The sequence below is a fragment of the Bos indicus x Bos taurus genome, chromosome 5 (assembly GCF_003369695.1).
Source record: "Bos indicus x Bos taurus breed Angus x Brahman F1 hybrid chromosome 5, Bos_hybrid_MaternalHap_v2.0, whole genome shotgun sequence".
In the NCBI taxonomy this organism is placed as follows: Eukaryota; Metazoa; Chordata; class Mammalia; order Artiodactyla; family Bovidae; genus Bos; species Bos indicus x Bos taurus.
In genome coordinates this window covers 91,822,063-91,840,739 of record NC_040080.1, presented here as the reverse complement: position 1 = coordinate 91,840,739, position 18,677 = coordinate 91,822,063, and the positions used below count along the sequence as shown (strand labels likewise).

Here is an 18,677-nt window from a genome sequence, read left to right as displayed (position 1 = left end):
ACTCCAGTATTCTTGCCTGGAGAATCCTATGGACAGAGGAGCCTGGTGGGCTACAGTCCATGGGGTCTCAAAGAGTCAGACACGACTGAAGTGGCTGAGCACGCACAGAGCACACACGCATGTCATTGTTAGTATAGTTCACATTTTTTATTCATTCATTCACCCATGGAGATTTGGGATTGTTGCCACATTTTTGGCTATTGTGAATAATAGCCAAAATATTGCTATCCACATGGGTGTACAAATACTTGTTTGACTCCTGATCTCTATTATTTTATTAAATACCCAGAAGTGGAATTGCTGTATCATATGGTAGTTCTTTGTTTAATTTTTTGAGAAGCTATCATACTGTTTAGATTTTTTTTTTTTTTTAATTTTTGGTGGCACCCTGAAGCATGTGGGACCTTAGTTCCCCGACCAGGGGTTGAGCCCATGACCCCTGCATTGGGAGATGCAGTCTTAACCACTGGACCAGCAGGGAAGTCTCTGGATTCTTTTTTTTTTTTTTTTTTAATGGCTGAGCCGGGTCTTCATTGCTGCACAGGCTTTTCTCTGCTCATGGAGAGTAGGAGGCTACACTGTGGTTGTGGTGCGCAGGCTTCTCATTGCCGTGGCTTCTCTTGCTGCCGAGCACAGGCTCTAGGGCACTCGGGCTTCAGGAGCTGCAGCACATGGACTCAGTAGTTGCAGTTCCCAGGGCCTAAAGCACAGGCTCAATAGTTGTGGCCCATGGGCTTAGTTGCTTCAGGGCATGTGGGATCTTCCGGGATCAGGGATCGAGCCTGTCTCGGCTGCATTGGCCGGTAGTTTCTTTACCACTGAATCACCAGTGAAGTCTTGGATTCACTTTTTTAAGTGAAATTTTAAACCATTATAGTGACATGATCTGATTTGTGGTTTGGAGAATTCACTGTGGGTGCTGTGTCAAGAGGAGACTGGGGGCACGTCCCTGGTGGTCCAGCGGTTAAGACTATGTGCTTCCGCTGCAGGAGGCATGGGTTCAATCCCTGATTGGGGAACTAAGATACCACGTGCCTCGCAGCATGGCCAAAAAATAAATAAAAATAAAAACTGACGCAAAAAAAAAAAAATCTGTGATGAACAAAAAAGTCAAAATTGAAAAAAACAAAAAAGAGTAGATTGGGAAGCGGTGGGGTATAGAATAGAGGTCAGGAGATAAGTTAAGACATTATTGCTGAGGTACAGTGAGGATGGAATACTGGCCTTACTTGCTGATGGACATTGTGGGGAGTGGGAAGAGGGGGAGAGTTTAGCACAATTCCTAGGTTAGAGCAGCTGTTGGGATAATGGTACACAGGGGAGGCTGGGAGGGCAGGTGGGGAAGAAATCTGGGGTTCCATTTCAGGCGTGTTAGGTTTCTGGGTTTTTTGTTTTGTTTTGTTTTTATTTGGCCATGAGGCATGCAGGATCTTCCCCAACCAGGGATCAAACCTGTGTCCCTTTCAGTGGACGCGCGGAGTCTTAACCACTGGACCGCCAGAGAAATCCAGTTTTGTGGTTTGTTAGTCATCCAAGTGAAGATTTAAGGCCAGGAAAAAAGGCCCAGGGGCATCTGCATATAGATGGTATTCCGCACAAGGGACTGAGTCAGGCGTATATAGGGGAGCTCACAGGAGTCTTGTAGACGTTGATTGTGCGGAATGAACCTAAATGAGGAGGCTCTCACCTGGGGACTGTAAGAGAGAATGGATGGGCCCATCTGTCCTCCATGCTCAGCTCTGCTGCTCTCCGCTCTGGGGTGTCTGTCCAGTGGGTCCAAAGAGGGACATTACTCAGGGGTGTTGTCTCACCCCCTTCAGAGAGCCTGAGGCTCAAGCCCAGAATTCCCAGGTCCCGCCTAGCCGCCAGGATTGGAGAGAAGGGGTGGGAAAAGGGCTCTGTAGAGCTCAGGCGCCCCTGACGTTCGCGGCTCAGTGTGTGGCGGGCCATTACCACAAAACCCACTTCCTCTGATGTTCTGTCTCTGGGTTCTCTCCATCACACGAACTTCCTGTGAGCACAGCTATGTTCTCAGGGGAAACGCAGAGTTCCTCCCACCTCCCTGTTAGAGCCCACGCTGGGGCCTGTGCCTGGAGGATGAGCCTAGGAGCTCTGAGCAGGCAGGACCCAGACCTGCCCGGGACAGTGGCTGGCACCTGGCAGCATGTTCGCAGGTATACCCTAAGTGAGTGCTGGGCTGAAGCTGCCAAATGAGGCTAATTTTGACTCATAAACCCCAGGGACAATACTTCCTATTTCATAACATTTTAATCTTCACGTGGGTGCTCAGTCGCTCAGTCATGTCAGACTCTTGGTGACCCCATGGACTGTAGCCCAGCAGGCTTCTCTATCCATGGGGATTCTCCAGGCACGAATACTGGAGTGAGTTGTCATTTCCTTCTCCAGGGGATCTTCCCAATCCAGGGGTCAAACCTGTGTCTCTTGGGGCTCCTGCGTTGGCAGGTGAATTCTTTACCACTGAGCTCCGTGGGAAGCTCTTTATTCTTCACAGAGAAGATTAAATAAGAAAGTCAGCATGGAGGCATCTGGTCCCATGCCTGGCATGTAGTAGATGCTCCAGTATTTGGACACAATGTGTGTGTGTGTGTGTGTGTTTCAAAGTGGAGAGAGGGACTTCCCAGGTAGTCCAGTGGTTAAGACTTTATGCTTCCACTGCCGAGGACCCTGGTTCAGTCCCTGGTCAGAGAACCAAGATCCACATGCCACATGGCATGGCCAAAAATAAGAAGTAGAGAGGGAGAGATCAGCCCCCAGTTTGTGCGATATGACGCTGGGAGCAAGGCCTAAGCACTGGGCTGACCCCACACCCCTCGAGAGAGAAAGGACGCAGTCAGCCTTCACTCCTGCCCCACACCACCACTTCTGAAACCACAGGCCATCCATTCTGCACAGTGGGGAACAGAGCAGCTGCACAGATAAACCAAAACAGCACTTAATGAATCATCACTACGATTTGGACTGTTCCAAGATGGATTGCTTCAGAATAGGGTTATTTTTTAAAACTATGTATATATTTTAAATCTTGAGTAAGTGTAGTTTATTTTTTATTATTTGTTTATTTGGCTGCACGGGGTCTTAGTTGCGGCACACAAGATCGATCTTCTTGCGGCATGTGGGGTCTAGTTCCCTGACCAGGAACCGAACCTGGGCTCCCTGCATTGGGAGTGCAGAGTCTTAGCCATTGGACCACCAAGGAAGTCCCTAGGGCTATTTTTAATGCTCTGAGGGTTTCTGACTGATTTACAAGGGTCCTGAAGTGAGCCCTCTCTCAGAATGAACTGGAAATCTCATCAGATACCCCGCCCTTCAAAGAGCTTTCCACACCCCCTCTCCAATTCGGGCGTTGGCCCCTCCTGCAGTCTCCCCCAGCCCTGTGCCACTTCTGGCTGTTCCTTCATCACCTACCCTGCAGTCGCCCGCTCCCTGGGCAGAGAAGCTCACTTCTCTGCCTGGCTATGTAGGCACTGGGTATCTGGGTATCTGGTTTTTAAATTTAATTTAAGAGCTGTTCTGCATCATTTCATCTTCCTAAAAATTCCACGTGCAGAGGAGGTAATAAAGAGGATTAGAGTAAGACTTCTTGCTGCTGCCCCAGAAGCCAGAAATGAACACTTGTGTATGCTCTACCTGTCAGGCTTGCTCTGAAGAGCCTGGGAGACAGGGACTCGGACACAGAGAAATGACTGCCAAACCCTCGTGTGGAAAGGAGGGGAGGCCTGAGACACAGCTCTGAAAATCGGGAGCTGAGAGGGAGCTGAGGCCAAAAGAGGCATCCGAGAGCCATCAACAGAAGTTTATACTTGATTTGAAACCAAAGAAACACAGCTCTGAGGTCCTGTCTCTAGCATCAGAGAAGTCGCCCCGGAACACAGACACAGGGTGGGCACTGCGGAGCCAGTGGAGTGTCCTGGCAAGGTGGCCATGTGCTGTGGGAACCTCCTCCATCCCCCGACGCCCACCTTGGTCTTTGGTGAAGTTGCTCAGCACAGTAGGTGCGAGAGAGGGTTAAAATGCAGGCCTGCTGGAGGCCTGAGAGTGCCCGGACCTGGCACCCACAGAAGATTATGTGTGCTTCCCTTGTAGCTCAGTCAGTAAAGAGTCTGCCTGCAGTGCAGGAGACCCGGTTCAGTTTCTGAGTCGGGATGATCCCCTGGAGAAGGAAATGGCAACCCACTCCAGTATTCTTGCCTGGAGAATCCCATGGACAGAGGAGCCTGGCAGGCTGCAGTCCATGGGGTTGCAAGAGTCGGACACGCCTGAGCAACTAAACCACCACCAAGTCACTTCTGTTGTGTCCGATTCTGTGCGACCCCATGGACTGTAGCCCGCCAGGCTCCTCTGTCCATGGGATTCTCCAGGCAAGAATACTGGAGTGGGTTGCCATGCTCTCCTCCAGGGGATCTTCCCGACCCAGGGATCGAACCCACGTCTCTTACGTCTCCTGCATTGGCAGGCGAGTTCTCTACCACGCGCGCCACCTGGGAAGTGCGATGGGGAGTTAGGTTGTGACAAGGTGTCGAGCGGGTGGCAATGACCCTGTGCCTTCCAGAGTACTTGAAGGAGCCCCTGGAGCGGTACGTGAAGCAGCTGCAGGTGGTGCAGGTGGTGCGGCAGCAGGAGAGGAAGGGGCTGATCACCGCCCGGCTGCTGGGGGCCAGCGTGGCCCAGGCGGAGGTGCTCACCTTCCTGGATGCCCACTGTGAGTAAAGGGGCCGTCCTGGCTCTGCCCCGCTTCCCTCCCTGGCAGAAGGAAAAGCTTGGACCCCCGCATCACCCAGGCCCCTGCCTGCTCTGCTGTCCCAGGAGCGAAGCAGGCTTGGGACTCCCCCAGATTCTTCTACCCTTCTCTCACCCCATTCCCTAGGATGGTTATCAGGAGGCACGCACAGCCCTAAAACCACTAAAACTAAAACCTAAAACTATGGTGACCCCACAGTTGCTGGGAGGATGCTCTAGAACCCAGACACTCCTCTCCCCGCTCCCCTGATCTGTACCTCATTCTGAGCTCAGCCCCTCCGACAGGCTCCTATTACCTCTGGGCGCTGTTCGGTGTGGCCCTTTCCACATGGAAAGGAAGGCCTGCTTTTTGCCCCCAAACAACACACTTCCCTTGCTGTTGTCAGGGGGGAAAAATGTCCCCTGAAAGCAGTGATACATATTCTGAGAAGCTGTAGACTTGGAGTCAGAAGACCTGGATTTGTGTTCTGACCCTGCCATTAACTGAGCCTCAGTCTTCTCCTTTATCAAGTGGGATAAGGATGCCAGCCATACTCACCAACAAAATCATCACTCCAGGGGCCAAATCATCTCTGCGGTTCATCAGAAATCCCCAAGGGGTGATTATTCTGCAGCTAGAGCTGAAGCATGAGGTGCAGAGACCCCAGGGAGAGGGGCACCCCCTCATGAGACCCTCACTCGGGGGGGAGAGTCAACTGAGTGGCTAGCCTGCAGACCCTGAAGACAGCCCTCTACGGCCTCCCTGTGCCTTTGGAGCCTCCATGTTACTCCCCTGATACCTCTGTTCTCCCCTCCAAAGCCATTTGCACCTGTCTGGGAGGAGGGGCAGGGGTAGGCGGGTCCTGGGAGATCTCTGCTCTCTGTGGCTATGGAGCTTGCACGTGTTTTCCTGCCTACCACTGGGGAGCGGGTACTTGTCCTCCTGGGGCTCCCCACTGGCCGGGAGGCGCAGGCTGGCTGGGGGGCAGCACCCTGACTGCTGTCTCCTGGCCCCGGCCTGCAGGTGAGTGCTTCCACGGCTGGCTGGAGCCACTCCTGGCTCGCATCGCCGAGGACGAGACGGTGGTGGTGAGCCCAAACATCGTCACCATTGACCTGAACACTTTTGAGTTCTCCAAGCCTGTCCAGAGGGGCCGAGTCCAGAGTCGGGGCAACTTTGACTGGAGCCTGACCTTCGGCTGGGAGGTTTTACCGGCACGAGAGAAGCAGAGGCGCAAGGATGAGACCTACCCCATCAAGTAAGTACCGTAGCCTTGTGGGCCCCCAGCCTGGCCTCTGCAGTCACAGGGACCCGGGCCATCTCAGGTCAGTGTTTATTAGGTGTTGTGTGAAGAGCTTAGCATATTTAATCATCATCCCCTTGAGGTAGCTACTATGATTAGCCTGTTTTGCAGATGAGAACACTGAGGTTCCTGGTAGTTAACAGTTGGCCCCAGACTATACCAGCCTGGAAACTGGGGGAGCAAGAATGCCCATCCCACCAGTTGGCCACAAGCCTGTCCCCCCACCATGGTGCTGTCCTGCCCAGTACATAACAGTTGGCCCTCACTCTCCATCTTCCTTGTGCTAGGCCCTGGGTTCAGGGCTTTCTGTACTTTGTCTCATTATTTCTTCCCTACAGGTAGAAAGGACATGACTGCTGCTTGCAGAGACATAGTGGGTAGAGACCATTGTAAAACAGCCATTATAATAAGAGGGGGTGATGTGTGCAGCCAAGTGGCCATCTCTGACTGAGAACGTCTTAAAGGAAGATAGACAAATGTCCTGCAATTGGCAATGTGTTGCGGTTGTCCTGAACTTTTTCAGGAAAGGGCCAGATAGCAGATATTTTAGGTTTGGCCAGGCTAGGGCTTCCCAGGTGGCGCAGTGGTAAAGAATCTGCCTGCCAGTGCAGGAGATGCAAGAAATGCAGGTTCAATCCCCTGGAGTAGGAAATGGCAACCTACTCCAGTATTCTTGCCTGGAAAATCCCATGGAGAGAAGAGCCTGGTGGGCTGCAGTCTGTCGGGTTGCAAAGAGCTGGACACGACTGAGCACGCACACACATACACACATGCAGCTACAAAGAAGAATCTTTCCAAAATGTAAAAACTATTCTATGCCAGAACCGTGGAAAGGCAGGCCAGCTTTGACCCACAGGCCACAGTCTGCCAGCCCCTGAGCTAGAAGACAGGTGCTTAAAAGTTTATCCATCGTTTGATGCCCAGCTGGGTTTGCCTTCTCCCAACACACCCACCCTGCTCCTCCCTCTCAGACTGCCTGTGGGTGCTGTTGGAGACCACAGACGTCTCAACCAGACTGAGTTGAGAAGTGAGTTTTAGAGTATCCATTGCTTCTGGATTATCTGTACCACTGTTTTTCTATACTGGCCAGGAAACTGAAGGTTCAATCAAACATATACCAGGGGTGGTGGGAAGCAGAGTTGGGGATATAGTGAGCAGAGTTGGGAGGGAAGGCTTTTTCCTCTTCTACGTCCCTAGATCCTAAGAAATGCTGCCCAGACCCTCAGTAGAGAGGCTGCAGGAAGGAATCCCATGGATCTGGAACAGCCAGCTGCTCTGTCTCCTTTGGAAGGAAGAGAAGCAGCAGAAGGGGCAGAAAGGAAAAAAGAAGACAGGAGAGAGAAAAGAAATTGGAACTCCCTATTGACTCTCTGCTTGATTCATAGATGTCTTTTGTTTGGGATGCACAGCAACAAAGTCCCCTCCCCTCAAGCTAGGGGCCAGGCACACAGTGGCACAGTCAGGGACAGGGCACCTGGCCCCCACCCATCACTGACGTCCCCTGCTCCAATGTCCAAAGACCATGCAGCAGGAAGACAAAGCTCCAGTGTTTGAGCAATGAGTCTGCTCCCTGGTCCGAATGCCCTGGTGCTGTGCTTGCTTGCCTCAGGCACTTTGCTGGGTACCCACCAGGAGACCTGCAGGCAGCACCCTCTCTTCCTCCACTCCCAATGTCAACAGGAGACTAAGGAGAGGTGAGGACCCAGGGGACCTCAGGAAGTAGGCCCTGGCAAATACAGAAGGTTTTCTCTGAAAATACAGAGAGTTTCCAGAGGTTGCCTATTGGTTGTGGGTCTGTAGTGACACTCCCCGTGAAGTTTATCCTCAGAGATAATTTGTCAGTGACTTCTTAGTCAGAGGGACCTCCCAAAACCAAGAGACAGGGACTTCCCTGGTGGTCCGGTGGTTAAGATTCTGAGCTCCCAGTGCAGGGATCTGGGTTTGATCCCTGGTCAGGGACCTAGTTCCCCTTTGCCACACTAAAGATCCTGAGTGCCGCAAGTAAGACCTGGTGCAGCCTAAATAAGTAAATAAATACTAAAAAGAAAAAAGCCAAGAGACGGGCTTAGGTCCAGGAGACCCTCAAGAAACAGCCAGTTAGTTCCAAAATGCTCATCTAGGGTCCAGGACTCTCTGAGCCTTTTTTGGGCTGGCTTAGAACCCCCTAGGAGAAGCCAAAGCCAGGAACAAAAAGCCTGCCTGAGCTTGAAGGTTTCCCAACCGAAATTCCTTCCAGAAGGTGGCTACATAAGCCAACCTCAGGGCAACGAGAACAGCGGTAGGGTAACACCCATTTCAGGCTCCTGTGTGGTTGCCTTGACTAGTCAGCCAGAGAATACTGATTGAGGCCCTGCTGTGTCTGAAACACCTTGACTGGTCCTGGGCTTACAGAGGTTTCTGCTTGGCTGTGCCACATGGAGCCGCCCACTGAGAGCAGCAAAGCCCCATCCGAGCCAGCCTGGCCTGGCACAGAGACCAACTGTGACTGATATGTGTGCGCTCCTGTCTCCCCAGCTCCCACCCCTGCCTTCAGTCCTTAGCTCAGCCCCTGTTGTGAGCAACGTGGTATCTAAGTTCTTGATGTTTTGTCAGTTTATCTAAATGTGGGTCTGTGTCTCCCTGCCTTTGTCCAAAAGCCAGAAAATCTTTTTGTAATCTCCAAATGCTCCCTTTAGTCCAAATTGAGTTTAATTTCACCTCACTTCCTACCCTGTTTCCGGGAGCACCTATGTCCAAAACCATTTTCACAGAGCTTCTGATGACTGAGTATCTATTGTGCTTTATGAACTTTGCTGCCAGAAAGCAAAAGATGGTGACTTTTCTCTCAGCAACTACCCTGTCTCTCTACTGATCTGTCTCTTTACTCTGTATGACTAATACATAGCACAACCCCAGGCAGCCCGTGTGTAATATATCCAGTTGGATGAGTAAATAAGTGCCTTTTATTATTATTTATTTACTTACTTACTGTTGGCTGTGCTGAGTCTTCACTGTTGCACGCGGGCTTCTCATTGTGGTGGCTTGTCTTGTTGCAAACAACCGGCTCTAGGTACACCAGCTCTCCAAGGCCTATAGAATCTTCCTAGACCAGGGATCGAACCCATGTCCCCTACATTGCAAGGCGGATTCTTAACCACTGGACCTCCAGGGAAGTCCATGAGTACCTTTCAGAAGACAGTCGTGATCTTTACATCTCTCTTGGACCCGGTCCTAGAAGGCAAAGAATAAAAGCTCAATAAACATTTGCTAAGTGAATGAGTTAGTGGCTGCACATCCCAGACAAGAAGAAAGGAGGAGGGAGGGAGTCTTAGAAGCATCTGCAGTGAGTCCGCCCCTTTCCAGGCTGGGCTCCGGCCCCCTTCCCCCAAGAAGATGCACATGCTTTTCCCTCTGTCTCTCCAGATCCCCGACGTTTGCTGGTGGCCTCTTCTCCATCTCCAAGTCCTACTTTGAGCACATCGGTACCTATGATAACCAGATGGAGATCTGGGGAGGGGAGAACGTGGAAATGTCCTTCCGGGTGAGAGCGAAGAGGGCTTCGTGGGGGAACCACAATGTCCCGGGGTACGGATGACCTGAGACCCTGTCTCTTAGGCAGCAGCAGGGTTGGCATATCTGGAGCTAAACTTAGAAGGGTGGCTCTTCCCCGTCATGACTCCACCTTTCCTCTGCCCCCACACCCCCCGTCCAGGGCCATGGGACTCATATTGGACATATGGGAAGAGATGACTGGGCAGAACCCCTCAGAGGGAAGGGATAGCTGGGTAACAGGGACCGGACATCTGGGGACCAGTGACATCTTTCGTGATGTCTGTGGGAACAGAATTAGGGTGAAGGTGGGACAGGTCAGTAAGCAGTCACTATCCTTTTTCTGGAAAAACCAGGCTCCACTTTCCAGGTCAGAGGACACATGCCTTGGTAGCCTTTGGAGTTACCCTCCCCTACGCTCAGCATGCTCTTCATAACTGTAAGAGAAGATGATGGCCCAAATTCTGGTGGACCCCAGAACTCTGAGAGATTCCAGGAATAAAGCAAATCAGGATTAGGTTAGCAAGAAAGGCTTCCTTGTGGTGAAATCGACACAAATCTCCGACCAGGGGAAAGTAATTAACAAGGAAATGAGCTTGCTTATGAAGTCATTTGGATGGCATCTTCGACTCAATGGACATGAGTTTGAGCAAACTATGGGAGCTAGTGAAGGACAGGGAAGCCGGGTGTGCTGCATTCCATGGGGTTGCAGAGAGTCGGGCACAACTGAGGGACTGAGTAACAACAGTGAAGTCACTTATCACAATGCCTGGCATGTATAAGCACTTCATTGACATCATTGCTGTTACTATGGCTATGATTATGCATTTCTGTTGCTGCTGTATGAATAGCACTGAAACATGTATATTATCATATGTGAAACAGATCGCCAGTCCAGGTTCGATGCATGAGACAGGGTGCTCAGGGCTGATGCACTGGGATGACCCTGAGGGATGGGATGGGGAGGGAGGTGGGAGGGGGGTTCAGGATGGGGAACACATGTACACCCGTGGCTGATTCATGTCAATGTATGGCAAAACCACTACAATATTGTAAAGTAATTAGCCTCCAATTAAATAAATAAATAAATAATAAATAAAATTAATAACAACATACCTCCCAATCTAAAACCTAAAAAAAGAGAAGATGCAAGCGGAAGGGGTGTCCTAAACCAGCCCTCTGACAGAGAACGGTCACCAGCTTAGCACCATAATTCCCAGGGTCCTGATTCTGGGCTAGTTCATGAGCCTCTGACCTCTGTTCAGTCTTTCTGTAAGGAGGCTACTGTACTAAAGGTCAGGTGATTGCCATAAACCACCTGATGGTGGCTTTTGATCAGTGCATTGATGCTTTGATTGGGTCACAAGTCCATCTCCATTTGAAGGAGCTTGAGTTCCTGAGTTTCCAGTAACACTTGAGTAAGCTGATGAAATCACCTTTCTGGGTCAAAAAGCCAGGTGGCGCCAGAGCTCAGAGCAGGTAGATGGATGTAAACTTGGCCATCTGTCTCTTCTCCAAAGGGGGCCCTGGTAACCCTCAGGACCCTGCAGATTTCCACTTGCTTAAATCAAAAGTGAACCACATCAGAGAGCCAGGGATTGTGTAGTTATGGCCTGTGATGAAGCCTGCTGCTGCTGCTGCTAAGTCGCTTCAGTCATGTCTGACTCTGTGCGACCTCATAGACGGCAGCCCACCAGGCTCCTCCGTCCCTGGGATTCTCCAGGCAAGAACACTGGAGTGGGTTGCCATTTCCTTCTCCAATGCATGAAAGAGAAAAGTGAAAGTGAAGTCGCTTAGTCGTGTCCGACTCTTAGCGACCCCATGGACTGCAGCCTACCAGGCTCCTCCGTCCATGGGATTTTCCAGGCAAGAGTACTGGAGTAGGGTGTCATTGCCTTCTCCAGTGATGAAGCCTAGTCAGTGTCTTTTTTTCCAGGGGGAGAGAGGGGCATTTCCCTGATTTCGTGGACCTGGGGTCTGGCACCCTGGGAATGGAACAGAGTTGCTTGGGGTAGGTTGTCCCACCCACCTGCTGAAAACCCCATCCTGTCTCATCTTACGGCAGGTGTGGCAGTGCGGCGGCCAGCTAGAGATTATCCCCTGCTCTGTGGTCGGACACGTGTTCCGTACCAAGAGCCCCCACACCTTCCCCAAGGGCATCAATGTCATTGCTCGCAATCAAGTGCGCCTGGCTGAGGTCTGGATGGATGGCTACAAGGAGATTTTCTACAGGAGAAATCTGCAGGCAGCACAGATGGCCCGAGAGGTGAGAGGGGGGATGCTCAGGAGATGTTCAGATGAAGAGAAGGGCATAATCGCAGACCCTGATCCAGGGCTTCATGATGATGGAGGCCCACTCAGCTCCTCCACCCGGTGCCTTTACCCCTCAGGCCTTGGGAGCTAGAGCCCAGGCTCTATTTTGGAGGCTAGAGAATGAGGAAGGGCAGGCTTTGTTGTCCCTGCCTGGAGAGCCCTAGCATCTTTTAGAAGGGGAGGGAGACGAGATTTGGAAGAAGAACCTCTTATTGGAAGAATGACTTTGCTCTGAGAAACTAGGAATTGAAGACTGGAGGAAAACTGAGAGTTCACAGGAGATGGGGAGTGCTATGGGTGGGGATCCCAAAGCCAAGGCAAGGGGTTTGGGATTAGATGTGGAGCTGAGCCAGGGACCCCAACTGACTGGGAATGAGCATGAGACACATTCTGGGTGAAAGTAGTCCCAGAACCCCTAGGCTACATCTGCCCATGCAGGAAGGCCAAGACTAGTGAAACTGACCTTTTGGGGGCTGCCTTAATTGACAGAAATCCTTTGGCGACATTTCGGAACGACTGCAGCTGAGGGAGCGACTAAACTGTCGCAACTTTTCCTGGTTCCTGGACAACGTTTACCCGGAGATGTTTGTCCCTGACCTGAAGCCCACCTTCTTTGGAGCTGTGAGTCTTGAGAACAAATATGCCTACCCATCATCCCAGAAGCCCCGGGAGAATTTTCAGGACCACTGAGCCCATAGCTGGATGAGAAACAATCGATTTTTACTCTCCACACTCGTTTATCCAGGAGGGGGACCTGGAGGCCGCTCGGTCTTCTAGAACTAGCTGAAAACTTCATAAGGAGGAAACCACCTGTTAGCAGTAGTTCTCACCCACTCGCATCAGTCACCAGAAAGGCTTGTTAAGACACCGCCTGTCGATTCAGGAGGACTGGGATGGGGCCTGACAATTTGCATTTCTAACCAGCCCTCAGGCGATGCTGAAGGTCGGGGGAATCACACTTGGAGAACCACTGCTCAGAAGGACATTCCTACAGGCTGAGGGCTTCTCCCAGAGACCTGACTGGTTACCCACCCTGCCCTTGCCCAGCCCCTGGGTTCTGCACCTCATTTGCTATTCACTCTAGGCATCTGGGTTAATAAGTGGGGGAGGAAGGTCAGAGAGGGGGAATGCAGCCATGCAGATTTATTCCAGATGGACCCCACACCACAAACCAAAAACCCCCCTCACTGTGTTCCCCTGGGCTCCCTCTCTGTTCACCATCCTGCAGCTCAAGAACCTCGGCGTGGATCACTGTCTGGATGTGGGAGAGAACAACAACGGGGGAAAGCCCCTCATCCTGTACACCTGCCATGGCCTCGGTGGCAACCAGGTACACAGCCCAGCCCCTGACTGGCCTGTCTCCCAGGCACCTCCTCTCTGCACACACCCCCTTTCTCCACACAGAGTAGTCTTTCCTGAGGACTAGGGCAGAGATCCAGAAAGAGGAGGGGATACTAGTCCTGCCCTCAGGAAGCCCCCAGTCTGAAGGGAAACGCATGATACAAACAGATAAGGTCCTAAGTGTGCATCAAGGGCATCCAGAGAGGAGTGAGCGGCAGTGCTGGCTGGTAGAGAGGGGCTGGCGGGGAGGATTGTTTATCACAGGAAGCGTGCTGGAGGATGTGAGCTGCTGAGTGATGTTTTAGGGTGACCGTGAAAATTTTTTGAGCCCGTTCCCTCACCTACACTCAACTTTTTTTTTCTTTTTTTGCTATTTCCAGGAGGCCCATTTATTATATTTTTTAAGTGATGAACTTTTGACTTGACTTTTGAAATTTATTTATTTTTGGCTGATCTGGGTCTTCATTGCTGCACAGTTTTTCTCTAGTTACAGTACTTGGGCTTCTCATTTCAGTGGCTTCTCTTACTGCAGAGCACAGGCTCTAGGGTGCTCAGGCTTCAATAGTTGTGACACCTGGGCTCCATAATTGTGACTCAGAGGCTCTAGAATGTAGGCTCAGGAGCTGCAGCACAGGGGCTTAGTGTCCCAAGGCATGTGGGATATTTCCAGATCAAAGATCGAACCGGTGTCCCCTGCATTGCAAAGTGTATTCTTAATCACTGGACCACCAGGGAAGCCCTTACATTCAACTATCTTCAATGCGTCCCCGGCCTGGAAGCTACCACTCTGATCCTACCACCCATCAGTGACCCCAAAACAACTCCCTACTGACACCTCACAGTTACCTGCACCCACTGTAAGGGCCCATTTTCCCCAGGCTACAATGTCCAGCTCTTTCCTGAGGAATAACTAGTAACCTCCCTGGCCCCAGTTCCTCAATCTACCCTGAAGGCCCAGTATTTGATAAGTAAGAGGCACTTGAAGCAGAGCTGAAGGAAGGAAAAAGTGGCAGGGGACACTGAATAGGATGCCAACGTGTGCAAGTGAAGACAGAGTCATTCTGAAGCCATTTCCTGTACCGCTGGCCTGCACCGTGATTTTAGGTGGTATACTGGTGAGCATTTTTTCTATTAAGAAAGCTGAGCACCGAAGAATTGATCCTTTCGAACTGTGGTGTTGGAGAAGACTCTTGAGAGTCCCTTGGACTGCAAGGAGATCCAACCAGTCCATCCTAAAGGAGATCAGTCCTGGGTGTTCATTGGAAGGACTGATGTTGAAGCTGAAACTCCAATACTTTGGCTACCTGATGCGAAGAGATGACTTATTTGAAAAGACCCTGATGCTGGGAAAGATTGGGGGCAGGAGGAGAAGGGGACGACAGAGGATGAGATGGCTGGATGGCATCACTGACTCGATGGACGTGAGTCTGAGTGAACTCCGGGAGTTGGTGATGGACAGGGAGGCCTGGCGTGCTGTGATTCATGGGGTTGCAAAGAGTCAGACACGACTGAGTGACTGAACTGAACTGAATCTAGTAACAAAAAAAGAAGCAGCATATCAAACACATGATTTCACAGATAACGCTTTAAATGAGGCAAAGTTCATTTTTTTCACTTTTTTTTTTTTTTTTTTTTGATCGAGCCTTGCAGCTTGCAAGATCTTAGTTCTCTGACCAGGGATCGAACCCATACCCACTGCAGTGGAAGTTCCCTGGACTGCCAGGGAATTCCCTAAGTTAAATTTTTACCTAAAGAAAAAATATTTAGTAACTATTATCTATTATTCCAGTATAACCCAGATACGGTGGCACATGAATTACTGAAATCTTGGCACCCACTCACTTCCTCCCCAAGAGGCCATCTGTGATTGGTATCTCTGGGCTGTTGGCTTTGGGAGGTGGCGGGCAAACTCTCCACCTGTCCCTCAGAACCTTCTCTTGCCTTGTGTTCTAGTACTTTGAGTACACAACCCAGAGAGACCTTCGCCACAACATCGCAAAGCAGCTGTGTCTACATGCCAGTGCTGGCACTCTGGGCCTTAGGAGCTGTCACTTCACCGGCAAGAATAGCCAAGTGCCCAAGGATGAGGAATGGGAATTCACCCAGGTGAGTCAGCTGTCCCAAAAGCTCAGAATCAAGAACCTGAGACCACAACTGCCCCCTCCCTTCCTTCTGCATCTTCTTCCTGAGATACTATGAGATGGATCCAGACAATGTAGAAAGTATGGAGAATGTAAGCTTGGTCACAGGCAGGGTTCACAGGACTTAAGTAATGTTTGGTGATGGTTGATTCTGGTTAATATAAAGATGGTGGTGGGGTCATGATCTAAGGCCAGCTCATAGTTCAAGTATTTTTAGGCTGAACTCCAGTAGATGAAGAGTCACTCATGGTTCCCGCCTGGCCTCTGTGTGCTAAGCACAAGGCTGTACACTCACGTACTTTGGTTTGGTTAATCTTCCAAAGGCTCTTCCCAAGTAGGTGGTGTCCCCATGACTAGAGATGGGCCAGAAGCAGCTCAGCAAGTTTGTGTCTGGCCCAAGATCCTTCACTAGTAAATGGTAGACCTGGGGTTCAGACCTAGATAGATCAGATCAGATCAGTCGCTCAGTCGTGCCCGACTCTTTGCGACCCCATGAATCGCAGCACGCCAGGCCTCCCTGTCCATCACCAACTCCCTGAGTTCACTGAGACTCACGTCCATCGAGTCAGTGATGCCATCCAGCCATCTCATCCTCTGTCGTCCCCTTCTCCTCCTGCCCCCAATCCCTCCCAGCATCAGAGTCTTTTCCAATGAGTCAACTCTTCGCATGAGGTGGCCAAAGTACTGGAGTTTCAGCTTTAGCATCATTCCTTCCAAAGAAATCCCAGGGCTGATCGCCTTCAGAATGGACTGGTTGGATCTCCTTGCAGTCCAAGGGACTCTCAAGAGTCTTCTCCAACACCACAGTTCAAAAGCATCAATTCTTCGGCACTCAGCCTTCTTCACAGTCCAACTCTCACATCCATACATGACCACAGGAAAAACCATAGCCTTGACTAGACGCACCTTTGTCGGCAAAGTAATGTCTCTGCTTTTCAATATGCTATCTAGTTTGGTCATAACTTTCCTTCCAAGGAGTAAGCGTCTTTTAATTTCATGGCTGCAATCACCATCTGCAGTGATTTTGGAGCCCCAAAAAATAAAGTCTGACACTGTTTCCACTGTTTCCCCATCTATTTCCCATGAAGTGGTGGGATCTAGATAAGTCTGACTCAAAAGCACTGGTTCTTTCCATTACACTGCCCTGCCTCGGGATGAATGATGTAACTTCTACAGGATCGGACTCAAACTAGCAGCCTCCGATGAGCCTCCACACCCACTCCACCCCAATCCCTAGTCCTGGGCTTAGGAAAAGAGGAGCCTAACCTTGGGGCTACAGCGAAGGGAGTAGTCTGAATATGATCAAAGGCAGAAAGTGCGGGTAGACCGCAGTGGCCCAGGTCTTTGAGATTGGCCGTCTGGAGGCAGTTTTCATTTTCATTTCGTCCTGAAAGCATTTTTCAGTTAGCCCATGGTCCTGCCTTCCTGTGTTGCAGTTATTCATGCTAAAGCTGGAGGTGGGGAATTGGCACCCAGCACAGGAATGCATCTCATCAGAGTATCTGGCATCCAAGGAAAGGAATGCGGAAGTACCTGCCCTGTGCCTTTCTGGATTTCCCTTCCCTTTGGTTCACTGTCCTCATCTCATTCCCCCTGGCAGTACTATCAGAAGTCTGAGGCCTAAATTGACCCTTTGTTTTGCTGTGTCATCTTTTAGGATCAACTCATCAGGAACTCAGGATCTGGTACCTGCCTGACATCCAAAGACAAAAAGCCAGTCATGGCCACCTGCAACCCCAGTGATCCCCACCAGCACTGGCTCTTCATTTAGGCCCTGGATCGCCCCCTGTGGGAGTTCCCACAAGCTTCTCAGGAAACAGAATCTGGGGGAACCTGACCAGCAGCTTCCCTGTCAGCCTTAAAGATGGATTTCAAACCCAATGGAAGTCAAGGCAGAACCTTCCTACTCCTTGCAACAACATTGGGCCTGTTTTCTTTCCTCCACATTGGTGGACAAGACCATTAGAACACATAAGACGGGGCCTAGAGCTTTCCTTCTGTCCAAGAAACAGACCTTCAAAGCAAAGGAGGCAGCTGGGGAAGGACCCGGGGCAGCAATGCCAAACTCAAGGAAAGCACCTCTGCAGCCACATCCTGGATCCCTGGTCATCTAGGACACCTGCAGCCTCCACTGAACTATAGAGTCTATCAGAGGAATTGGAGGTCTAAGTCTTCCTTGCTGTTTTTACCTGAAGCACCTTGACAGTGCTTGACAGGTACACAACAGTCCTGTGAGAAAGACAGGAATCACCGTGCCCATTTTATAGACAAGAAAACTGAGGCAGAGAGAAGTAAAGGAGCTGGTCTGTATTCCACAGCTGGTGCGTGGCTGGAGCTGAAACTGAGGCTCAAATGTGAACCTTGAACCCAGGCTCCTCCCACCACGAGAACACTAAGCAACTAGCCATCAACTCTCCACTCTTTTTTCACTCCAGTCTGATCCTTTCTGGCTGACTGGTCTCCATAAAGCCTAGAACAGTGGAGCCAGGTAACCATGAGGGAGACCACATTTGGGAATCCTGTGATGTCCATTTTGAAAGAAACCTTGTGGAGCTAGCTGGTGATTTCTCAGGTTTAGGTCCCAGAGCCTTTTTTTCAATGCTCCTCGTATAAGGTAGTTCCAAAGAAATTAGCCATGGATGAAAATGAAGGCGGGATGAGGGCAGTGCCCACCAGACCCTGATTTTCCAAAGGTCTGCAAGCACAATTTAAAAATCCTTGTTTTAATCCAAGCCTATCATTTTCATATTATGAAACCAAAGCCAGATAAGAGAAGTTACTTGCCCTAGGCCACACAAGGAGGTAATGGCAACCCAGAGGCTAGGACCCAGATAAGGCTAACAGAATCCCTGGGAAGTCTGAGGAAGCAGGGCTCACGGGTAGCCTGGAGCATGACTTTGTGACTGGCCCGGTCTGCTGTTCTCGCGTGAACTCCCCACGTGGAGCAGGCCTGCTGTGCACCTCGGCTCTTCTCCAAGCAAGTTGGACCCCACCACACATGGCCGCTTTGCCTGAAGTAGAGAACCCCAGCTGCCTGAAAGAGGACTCATTGCTTCCAGGAGGGATTCCTACTTTGAGTAGCGAGCTGTCACCTTGGGGATCACCACATGAGGGTGCCATGGGACCACAGCTGCCTCTCCTTCCCACTCAGGAAGTCTAGGTCCCATGGGGTAGCCCAGCCAAAGAGAAAGAAGAGTGGCCAGCAGCGGGGAAAGGGGAAAGTTCTTTCCCAGCAAGAGAAGAGAATGGCACATAGATCCCAATGGAAATAAAGGTTTTATGGCATGGGTGAAGGAAGCTGGCATTGGGTTCC

The 18,677-nt window shown here is 50.8% G+C and overlaps 1 protein-coding gene and 1 non-coding gene across 4 annotated transcripts in view; one reads left to right on the top strand and one right to left on the bottom strand.

Moving 5' to 3' along the window:
• The window catches only part of GALNT6 (polypeptide N-acetylgalactosaminyltransferase 6), a 38,438-nt gene extending 19,777 nt beyond the window's left edge, over positions 1-18,661 (top strand). For all 3 annotated transcript variants that reach the window (XM_027542909.1, XM_027542911.1, XM_027542910.1), the window contains 8 exons: positions 4,571-4,720; positions 5,762-5,996; positions 9,444-9,561; positions 11,635-11,835; positions 12,372-12,503; positions 13,111-13,212; positions 15,177-15,329; positions 17,022-18,661. In XM_027542909.1, the coding sequence (XP_027398710.1) occupies positions 4,571-4,720; positions 5,762-5,996; positions 9,444-9,561; positions 11,635-11,835; positions 12,372-12,503; positions 13,111-13,212; positions 15,177-15,329; positions 17,022-17,135 (1,205 nt within the window). In that variant the 3' untranslated portion in view covers positions 17,136-18,661. The remainder of the gene's footprint in view (positions 1-4,570; positions 4,721-5,761; positions 5,997-9,443; positions 9,562-11,634; positions 11,836-12,371; positions 12,504-13,110; positions 13,213-15,176; positions 15,330-17,021) is intronic.
• Positions 3,145-3,217, bottom strand: TRNAG-CCC. Its single transcript has one exon. It is a non-coding gene; the product is annotated as a tRNA-Gly (tRNA).
• Positions 18,662-18,677: the final 16 nt, after the last annotated feature.